This window comes from Nicotiana tomentosiformis, chromosome 2 (genome assembly GCF_000390325.3).
Source record: "Nicotiana tomentosiformis chromosome 2, ASM39032v3, whole genome shotgun sequence".
Taxonomy (NCBI): domain Eukaryota; kingdom Viridiplantae; phylum Streptophyta; class Magnoliopsida; order Solanales; family Solanaceae; genus Nicotiana; species Nicotiana tomentosiformis.
In genome coordinates, this window is record NC_090813.1 from 99,849,102 (window position 1) to 99,859,810 (window position 10,709).

General features: G+C 39.1%; 1 protein-coding gene across 1 annotated transcript; it reads right to left on the reverse strand.

Moving 5' to 3' along the window:
* Positions 1-8,320: 8,320 nt before the first annotated feature.
* LOC104120483 (probable WRKY transcription factor 43) lies at positions 8,321-10,192 on the reverse strand. Its single transcript, XM_009632238.4, has 2 exons — positions 9,732-10,192; positions 8,321-8,670 (listed from the first exon to the last, which is right to left on the reverse strand). The coding sequence occupies exons 1-2, from the start codon at positions 10,052-10,054 to the stop codon at positions 8,493-8,495; spliced, it is 501 nt and encodes a 166-aa protein (XP_009630533.1). The 5' UTR covers positions 10,055-10,192; the 3' UTR covers positions 8,321-8,492.
* Between the last annotated feature and the right edge of the window lie 517 nt (positions 10,193-10,709).

Sequence of the window (10,709 nt, forward strand, 5' to 3'; positions counted from 1 at the left end):
GTGTTGCTGTTGGGCTGCGTGTTTTACTACTATTTTGTGGAGTTTTGGAGGAGGAAGGGGGTTTATAAACACCATATAAATGTAGGGTGGTTGGCTGGTCGTTCGTCATAACATTTTCGGGTCGTTTGACACTACTACGGTGGTCGTTTTGTGTACGAAGAGATTGGGGTGTGTTGGGCTGTTTGGTAGTATTTGATGGTGTATATAGGGCTGGAAAATGATGTATATATGTTGTTATTATTCTGTTCTTGTATTGTTGGTGTTATCTTGAATTTGGAGGAAGTAAGGATTATAGGGGAGATGCTGCCTGTTTTAATACAAAATAAGTTTGTCGTTCGTTGTGCGATAGTTGTACCTTTCGTAACTTAACGATAGTATTATTATCGTTCTTGTAGATTAAGGTGCAAAGAGGTGAGTTCAACTTGGTGATTGGAAAGATTGTGATAAGGTATGTTAAGGCTAAGCCTTCCTTCATTTTGGCATGATCTCGTAGCTACATGTGTTAGTAATGAGACAAAAAGAGAAGTTCATATTCATGAATTTATTCACACTATTCTATTCTCATAAGTTACAATATTATTCCTTATCGAGACTCTTTATTCAATTTTAGTATTGTCTTCTTCCAGTCAAGAGAGCAGCAAGCCTATATATACAGTATTACAGTATTTTCATTACCATCGAGCTATAATCGATGGGCAGGCCCCTATTGGGCAACCTCTGATCAGATGGAAAGTTATATACCGAGCCTACTGTGGCCGAGCGCCTATGAGCGAGCCCAGCATGGTCGAGATACATAGCCTAGTATGGCCGAGCGCCTATGAGCGAGCCTACTATGGCAGAGCAGTTATATATACCGAGCCTTATAAGGCCGTACAATTATTTTACTTACTATATTGAAGGAGTTGAGTCAGTATCAGCAGGTAAGTATATCTCCAGATCATCTTTGACTCCCAGTTACTTCCAGTTATTATATTATCAGTTCAGTTTCGATTTTCAGTTATGTTATTGCCTTACATACTCGGTACATTATTTCGTACTGACGTCCCTTTTCCGGGGACGCTGCATTTCATGCATGCAGGTTCAGATAGACAGACGAGTAGATCTCCTCAGTAGGTGTTTCCCGAGTTCAGCCTGATCGGTAAGCTCCACGCCTTTCGGAGTTGCCAGGTCTAGAGTGTTGTGTACATCTTATGTATATCTGTATATATGTTATGGGTAGGTCGGGGCCCTGTTCCGATCATAGTACATCTATCAGTAGAGGCTTGTAGACATATCCTATTGGTTAGTGCAGTATGTTGGGTTTGTAGGCCTGGTATGTATAATTTGGTGGTTTGTCAGCTGTAGTAGCTATGACGGCCTTTTCAGCCTAGCTTTATATTGATATTTAGTTAGCGCTAGTTTCCATTCAATTTTATATTTTGCTTCGCAAATTATCTTGCAAGGTGGCCCCAGGGCCAAAGTATGACATTATATGTTCAGAGTTCCTTAGTCTCAATTTGGTACACTAGGTTAGTTGAGGCACCGGGTGCCAGTTTCGCTTCTAGGTTAGGGGCGTGACATATCTGTTCAAACATAATGATCTTAACTTGCGTCAGCGGAGGTGGTTGGAGCTTCTTAAGGACTATGATATCACCATTTTATACCATCCCGGGAAGACCAATGTGGTGGCCGATGCCTTGAGTCGGCGGGCGGAGAGTTTGGGGAGCTTAGCATATCTTCCAGCAGTAGAGAGGCCGTTGGCATTGAATGTTCAGGCCTTAGCTAGCTAGTTTGTTAGATTAGATATTTCTGAGCCGAGTCGAGTATTGGCTTGTGTGGTCTTTCGGTCTTCTCTTTATGATCGTATCAGGGAGCGTCAGTGTGATGACCCCCATCTGCTTGTCCTTAAGGACACGGTCCAGCACGTTGATGCTAAGGAGGTCACTATTGAGGTTGATGGTGCATTGAAGATGCAGGGCAGGCTATGTGTGCCCAATATAGATGGTTTGCGTGAGTTGATTCTCCAGGAGGCTCACAGTTCGCGGTATACTATTCACCCGGGTGCCGCGAAGATTTATCAGGACTTGAGGTAGCATTACTGGTGGAGGAGAATGAAGAAGGACATAGTGGAGTATGTAGCTCGGTGCCTAAATTACCAGCAGGCGAAGTATGAGCATCAGCGACTAGGTGGGTTGCTTCAGAAGTTAGAGATTCCTGAGTGAAAATGGGAGCGGATCACTATGGATTTCGTTGTTGGGCTTCCACGGACTCAGTGGAAGTTTGATGCAATTTGGGTGATTGTGGATAGGCTGACCAAGTCAGCTCATTTCATTCCTGTAATGACTACCTATTCTTCCAAGCAGCTGGCTCGAGTGTATATTCGCGAGATCGCCAGGCTTCATGGCGCACCGGTATCTATCATCTCTAATAGGGGTACGCAGTTTACATCACGGTTCTGGAGGGCTGTGCAGCATGAGTTGGGGACTCGAGTTGAGTTGAGCACAATATTTCACACTCAAACAAACGGACAGTCCGAGCGCACTATTCAGATATTAGAGGATATGCTCTGTGCGTGAGTGATGGAGTTTGGGGGTTCGTGGGATCAGTTCTTGCCTCTAGTGGAGTTTGCTTGCAACAACAGTTACCAGTCGAGTATCCAGATGGCACCGTATGAGGCTCTATATGGTAGGCAGTGTAGGTCTCCGGTGGGTTGGTTTGATCCGGGCGAGGCTAGATTATTGGGTATAGACTTGGTTCAGGATGCTCTGGAGAAGGTTAAGGTGATTCAAGATAGACTACGCACAGCCCAGTCCAGATAGAAGAGTTATGCGGATCGAAAGGTTCGCGATGTTGCATTCATGGTTGGGGAGGGGGTCTTGCTCCGAGTTTCGCCTATGAAGGGCATTATGAGGTATGGGAAGAAGGGCAAGCTGAGCCCAAGGTTCATTGGTCCCTTTGAGGTGTTGCGGCGAGTTGGGGAGGTTTCTTATGAGCTTGCTTTACCTCCCAGTCCAGCGGGAGTTCACCCAGTATTCCATGTTTCTATGCTCCGGAAGTATCACGGCGATCCATCTCACGTGTTGGATTTCAGCTCAGTCCAGTTGGACAAGGATTTATCTTATGTTGAGGAGCCAGTGGCGATCTTGGATAGGCAGGTTCGAAAGCTAAAGTCAAAGAATATTGCTTCTGTGAAGGTTCAGCGGAAGGGCCAGCCGGTCGAGGAGGCAACTTGGGAGGCCGAGCATGATATGCGCAGCCGTTATCCTCATCTTTTCACCACTTCGGGTATGTCTTTATGCTCGTTCGAGGATGAATGATTGTTTTAAGAGGGGGAGAATGTAATGACTCGGCCGGTCGTTTTGAGTGTATTAGCCCCGATCCCCTATTTTCTGCTTTCCTCGGGTCTGTTTCTGCTTATGTGACTTGCCGGAAAGTTTTGTTTTTAGTTTCAGAGTATTTTGGGACACTTTGTCCCTAAAACGGAAGCTTAAGTATTAGGATTTTGATCGTAGTCGAAACTGTGAGAAGACAACTCCGGAATAGAGTTTCATCGGTCCTGTTAGCTTCATTGGGTAATTTTGGACTTAGGAGCGCGTCCGGACTGTGAATTTGAGGAATGTATCTAATTTAGGCTTGAAATGGCGAAAGTCAAATTTTTAGAGATTTTGACCGAAAGTTTACTTTTTGATATCGGGGTCGGATTCCAATTCCCGAAGTTGGAGTAGGTCCGTAATGTTGAATATGACTTGTGTGCAAATTTTGGGGTCAATCGGATGTGGTTTGGTAGGTTTCGGCATCGGTTGTAGAAATTTAAAGTTTCAAGTTCATTAAGTTTGGATTGGAGGGTGATCCATGTTTTTGGCGTTGTTTGACGTGTTTTGAGGGCTCGACTAAGTTCGTATTATGTTTTAGGACTGGTTGGTATGTTTGGTTGGGGTCCCGGGGGCCTCGGGTGTGTTCGGGTGCTTAGCGGATGAAATATTGGACTTATGCAATTGCTGAAGCTTTGCTAGTTTCTGGTGTTTCGCACCTGTGGTGGGGAGACCACAGATGCGGGATCGCACGTGTGATGTGAAGGGCGCAGGTGCGCTTTTGGTCAAGAAGGTTTGCGAGCGTAGGTGCGAGAAGGGAGCCGCATCTGCGTATCCGCAGATGCGGAGTGATGGTCACAGGAGCGGTATGGGCGACCTGGGCAAGGGTCGCAGATGCGGAAGTCAAACAGCAGGAGCGGGCTCGCAGGTGCGACCCAAAGCTCGCAGATGCGATCCCAACCATTTAAGTCATTTTCGCACCTGCGATGGATTTCCCGCAGGTGCGGTTGAAAGGTCGCGGAAGTGAGTTTACTAGGCAGAAAAATAAGATTTCGAGGGTTGATTTCCCATTCCGATTTTGGGAGTTGGAGAGCTCGGTGTGAGGCGATGTTTCAAGATTTCTTCAAGGAGATTGTTGGGGTAAGTGGTTCTAATTCGGATTGACTATATTTCATGAATCTATTGCTATTTTCATCTTCTAATTAGGGATTTGAGTAGGAAAATTGGGGGGAAATGGTAGAAATTTCATAGGCTTATATTTCGAGTTTTGGAAGGTGATTTGAGGTCGAATTCGATTAATTCTTGTATGATTGGTCTCGTGAGTAAATGAGTATTCATATTTTGTGACTTTTGTCGGAATTCTAAGCGTGGGCCCGGGGGCCGGGTTGAGCCTATTTCGGATTTTGGCTTACAGTTTTGTATTTTTCTTGTGGAATTGATTCTTTTAGCCTATATTAATTGTATCGTACTGCTTATGGCTAGATTCAGGGCGTTTGGGGACTGATTCGAGGGGCAAAGGCATTTCAGAGTAGGATTTTGCGCGGCTTGAGGTAAGTAACAGTTTTAAATCTGGTCCTGAGGGTATGAAACCCTGGATTTTTGGTATGATGTAATTATTTTGGAGGTGAAGCACATGCTAGGTGATGGGCGTGTGGGCGTGCACCATGGAGGATTGTGACTTGGTCCATCCTGTGAGCCTGTAAAGTCAAATATCTTATTGTTAATACCTTTTCTCTCTATCTTCTAGAAATTTGACTGTCATTCATGTTAGAAACCGTGCTTAATCCATATGATATCATTGTTGGGACCCTCAACGGTCAGGTTTTTGTTGAATTAGCCGCTATTTGCTATCTTGTACTCAATCACAGTTTGACTTGCGTGTCATATCTCCATTTCTTCTATTTTCTTGTTGATACTTGATATTATCTCTTTTGTCTGATTTGTATGATTTCTGAAAGTCCGAGAGGGCTGGAGAGGTTAGTGACTGATATAGGGCCAGAGTGCCGAGCTGTGAGCTATGTGAGGGTATATGGATTGGGTTGCACGCCGCAATGAGCCTTATGGCTATTTATGGACTGTGGATCGGGTTGCACGCCGCAACAAGCCTTATGGATACTTATATGATTGGGTCGGGCTGCACACCGCAGCGATATAGCGCTTGGGCTGAAAGGAGTCCCTCCGGAGTCTGCACACCCTCAATGAGCGCGGGTACCTATTGAGTGTGAGTACTGAGGGCTGAGAGCCGAGTGATTGAGTTGTTGTAACGAGTTGAGTGACTGTTTACCTGAGAGGATGTACTTGCTTTTTATTTGTTGATGCACTTAGTTGCTATCTGTCATTGTTGTGAAATTTTTGAAAGATTTTATATCCGGATCACCTAAACTTGAACTGTATAAAATTGAGTTGACTTAAACTACCGGATTTGAAAGCATGTCTATTCTTTGCTGAAACTACTGAAAATGAATTGTATTTGTATAGCTCGTCACTACCTTCTCAGTTCCTTATTTATTTTTGTTACTTACTGAGTTGGTTGTACTCACGCTACACCCTGCACTTTGTGTGCAGATCCAGGTGTTCCCGGTCACAGCGAGTGTTGATAGTTGAGCAGCTGATTTCGAAGACTATCGAGGTAGCTGCATGGCGTTCGCAGGCCTTGGCTCTCCTTCATTATCTTTATCGCATTTCAGTTCTTATTACTTAGATGTTGTATTAGACTTCTCCTGATATAGATGCTCATGTACTCAGTGACACCCCGATGTCGGGCTAATTTTTCCGCACTTATGCTATTGGATTTTACCCCTTTTTATGAAAAAACTCCAATCATTTTAAATGTCTTAATTCATTTCTATTAAATATTGAAAGCGTTTGAAAATGTCGGCATGTCTAGTATCACGATAGGCGCCATCACGACGGGTTAGGTTTTGGGTTGTGACTAGGGCGTTAATTCTTAAAACAACAAGTCAGGTCGTTACAGGAATCTTACAGAAATGTCCCAAATAAGTCATAACTTACCAACCTTTAACCATTAATCACATGCAAAGATCTGAGTGCCAAGCTCCTTCCCTTCTTAGGTACATCTATTTTCATGGTTTATCTCCTAAGTTCATAGGCAGTGAGATTTTCAATTAATTCATCCAATGGGAGAGTGGCAATATTCTTTAATTCCTGAATGGGAGTGATTTTGCTCTCCCAAGTGATAGGCAAAACCCTAGTTAGTATCTTCTCGATTCTATTTAAACTCTCTTATTTTCCTTCCCTTCGTCACTTAACAAAAATTATACATATTCATTTAAGATTCTAGGAGTCAAGTCACTAACACACTAACTCTCCTATTTTCTGGCCTTTTGTCTTTCTTTTAATTTTCTTATAAGGTGAAATAAATTAATAGAATATTTACATCATATTCACATTATAATTTACATTATATTCTTTTGTACAAATATATATTGATGCAACCTGAAGAGTAATAGGTGAAATGTTTTGATGAAATATCTACATTATATCCACAGTATAATTTCAGTTAATAATGATTTATTTTATTGAAGGAATATGAAAATTATATAAAACTTTTACAATATAATATATTAAATGTATATTTTGCTGAAAAAATAAAAGTGTCCAACATAAAAATAAAAATATTGAAAAAACAATTACCAGAAATCCCCTTTGTATAAATATACTTTTGAGATATAACTTCATTATAAAACATACTCAACTATGTGTATTTAACATCGTATAAATAAGGTATGTTTTTAATTCAAATGTTGTTATGCAATATTTTTGGTATATTATAGGTATGAAGTATATATATAAATGTTTATATTTAATATGTCATATTTTAACACAGACATGTTGTATCAAATATTTGGAAAAATCTGTCATACCGATGAGAATGACAACATATCAGAAAGAAATTTTATACTTGAACACTTGGTCGTGTGGCAGGTGATGATACTATGTATAATACACCAAATTATATGTCATTGAAGAATAAAAAGTATGAGGAGAAAGAAATATTTGGTCTAACTCTTGCGTTGGTAATTTCTTAGAAGAGTGAGATTTGCCGAAGATTGTGATAAAGCAACAATAGTATTTGAGCTATCATTTTCGAAAAAGTAAAGTTTAATTGATAAGTGATGGGAAGAACTTGTACTCAAATAAGGGAAGACATGAAACTTTTCCCAAGGAGAGAAGAGAAATCTTCTCAGGGATTACTTATTATGAGAGAGAAAGAGAAACAAGATATCAAGAATTTAAACATAATCCCTTGTTTTAGGAAGAGTTAGAAAATAGTATTTTATTTATGCATTTGTAATAAAATGTGCTATTATTGGAATAATCTAAATATGGTAACATTAATATAAATATTGTTTTATAAGAGCCCTGCAATGTAAAAATCTTTTATTATAAATATTCTCAGGACCCAAAACAAAGACTTTACTAGCTTTACTAGCTTTACCCTTGAGCCACCCATGAGACGAGAACATTGTCCTAAACATAAGAGGGGAGCATGAAATATGCTAACGTCAAAATAAAAAATTTGATTTCTGATGCGAGTGAAGAAATTGATAACACACGATTATGGAACGAACTATAATCCTCAGCATAATTACAATAACTTTTGTTTCCTTTATTATTCATGTAAAAAAATTATTATCGAACTTTCCAATTTAAGAAACAAAACCAGTAACACGTTTATACAGCACGCAACTTATATGTTTTTATTCGTAAGAACAAGTAACTTGAATGGAACTAAGAGAGACGCCATGCATCAAAGGCAATGATGAAATATCATTGGTTTTTCAAGAAAATCCTCAAAGGCGACCAGCCTCCTCCATTCTAATTAAGTATGCTGCTATTGTTAGAGAAAAATGCAAGTGGCAACTGGCAACCATGAGAGGAAGGAGAGTAAGATGAAGTACAAACTAAAATCCAAAGTCAAAAAGTGAATATCAAAATAAAACAGAATCTTTTCATAGCAACCATGCATTATTCGTGAAATAATGTGTAGTAACGAGTACGTAGGAAAATTGTATCTCCAGAACTCATATGTTTTAATCAATAGTAAATACTATACATTTGTTTGATGCACTTACAACTCTAATGATCTTCAAGCAGCATTTATCTCTTGTTTTTAGCTACATCGACAGATTTTATACGTCCCCTTTAATTTATTTGGAAGCATAAAATTGAAATAATTAATTAATGGGGAGGAATAATATGCATCTGATGGAGGATTTGTTCAAAATTGTCAGTTGGCTTGTCAATAGGATGAGTGTGCATGCCTTCGTAAGTTGTCACCACAACTCCTTCATCTTTGGAAAGGCGTTGTACTTGCTTCTTCACATTGCATCCTTGATGTGTACATTTGTAGTAGCTTCTGCAAATTAACAAGAATCAACATACTATATTATATCGCCACCTCATCTGGAAACTAACTTAAATAGGTTCCGAATTGTCCTCTAGTATAATTACCAACATGGCTATGCAAAGATTCAATTTTTTGTCTTAACGCATGTGAGCTGCCAACGTTGTTGTCTATCTGAGTTTAAATTCTAACAAACTAGGAGATTTCTTTTCATTTGTTTAAGCTTTGATGGACACCGCCGTTATTCAAAAGAGAAAAAAGAATCTTCTTTATTGATCAGGTGTTAATTACACATAAAATGAGTGCAAGGTACTATATAATTACTCCTCAAGATTCTGTCATTAGCTAGCTAGCAGTCGTCTAGATTCAAGAGGGTCGAGGGGGTTCCTGGTGCTAATTATTAAGACCCGCAAGATCTTAATATTTATCAATATCAAATTTTCCCTTCTAATTATAATTAACCATCAAAATCTGACTAGCTCACCAAAAAAATGATAAAAGAACTAGAAAGACTATTGTTCCCTCATCTCTTCTGTTTAGTTCCTTTGTTCGAAATTAAAACATGTATACGGGCTATGACTGCTATCTCATATAATATTTCTAACTTAATTAAAAAGGTGACTATAAGTAGCATCTTATTTAAGATCGAAGAATGTTCATGTGTTTTTGAGTACTGGCGTGATATATATACCGCGATAATAACAACAACAACAAACCCAATGTAATCACTCAAGTGAGGTCTGAGGAAGATATTGTGTACGCAGATCTTACTCCTACCCTGTGAAGGTAAAAAGAGTACTGTTTCCAATAGATCCTCGATTGGCTCAAGGAAAGCATAGTCACAACAGTTTTGAAAAGAAATACGGTAGTGAAAAAGTCATGGAAAAAAAACAGTAACAACAACAAGAAAATAAGAAAATCGAAAATATATGGCAATAATAAGGGCACTAAATCACAGTTTAAATTTTTCATTCATAACAGTAAAACTAAAGATAAATTAAGTATATGATGAGACATAACAATACTACTCCATTTTAAGAAGGATAAGGTAGTGTTGGGACAAACGAAATTACCTTGGGTAGTTGTTGTTCTTGACAGCTTTTTGTCCATATTTTCTCCAGCGATAGCCATCATCAAGAATATCAACCTGGCTTCTTGTTTGGAAAGCAAATCTGGGCTTCTTAATTTTCTTATCCCCCTTCTTCTTAAGCGATGATATAATATTGGTAGTATGAGTTTCTGATGAAACAACTCCCACAGGGCTGTGTTTTATGTTGGATACGTGTTGCTCTCTTGCTGTAGAATTAGAATTCTCGGTCTTTAATCCCGAGATCCATCCATTCATAGAGTTGTAACAACATGTTGAACCAAGAAAGGGCATCCACTGATTCTCCATTTATTAGTAGGATAAAAGAGCACCTTAATATAAAGGAGCGCGGCTTGTCTGATAATTGTTGGCAACTACTAAGATGCTAGACAATTGTGAAACAAATGTTTGTATTAATTGACAAGATACATATATGATCAAAATGGTTAAAGTTGTAAAATAAAATGGAATATATAGTGATTTTGAAGGACTGGTATTTCCTAGATAATAATGTGGAAAATTAAAGTTACCGGCGGCTAGCTTGGTCAAGTCATCATTAACTTTGAGAATGAGAACAAGGAAATGAAAATTTGAGTGCGTAGAAAATTAGCACTTATAGCCAGTAGAATACGTGAAATACTTCCTGTCGTTGTCTCCACGGTATAGACTAAGAGCTTGTTTGACGGAGGCCAAAAATACTTCTTTTTTTCCCTCAAAAATGTACTCTTTTAAAAATTAAAGTTGTTTGGCCAAGACGGATAAGTACTTTTGGCCAGCAGTAGTTTTTCTGCTTTTGGGAAGAAGCAGAAAATTAATTTATTCAAAACAAAACTATCCTCACTATAAATTTATATTTTTCAAATTATTTCTTATTGATTTAATTTTTTTTTTGTTTTTAGTTTTTGCCATTCTTTTAAATTTAAAGATATCATATACATGAATCATATTGTAACTTTTTAAAAAA

Bases quoted from the DNA above. Each gene is read 5' to 3' on its own strand.
- LOC104120483 (XM_009632238.4), bottom strand. From the start codon at position 10,054: ATGGAGAATCAGTGGATGCCCTTTCTTGGTTCAACATGTTGTTACAAC. The intron at 8,671-9,731 runs GTAATTTCGTTT...GTTAATTTGCAG, and splicing joins AAGAACAACAACTACCCAAG to AAGCTACTACAAATGTACAC.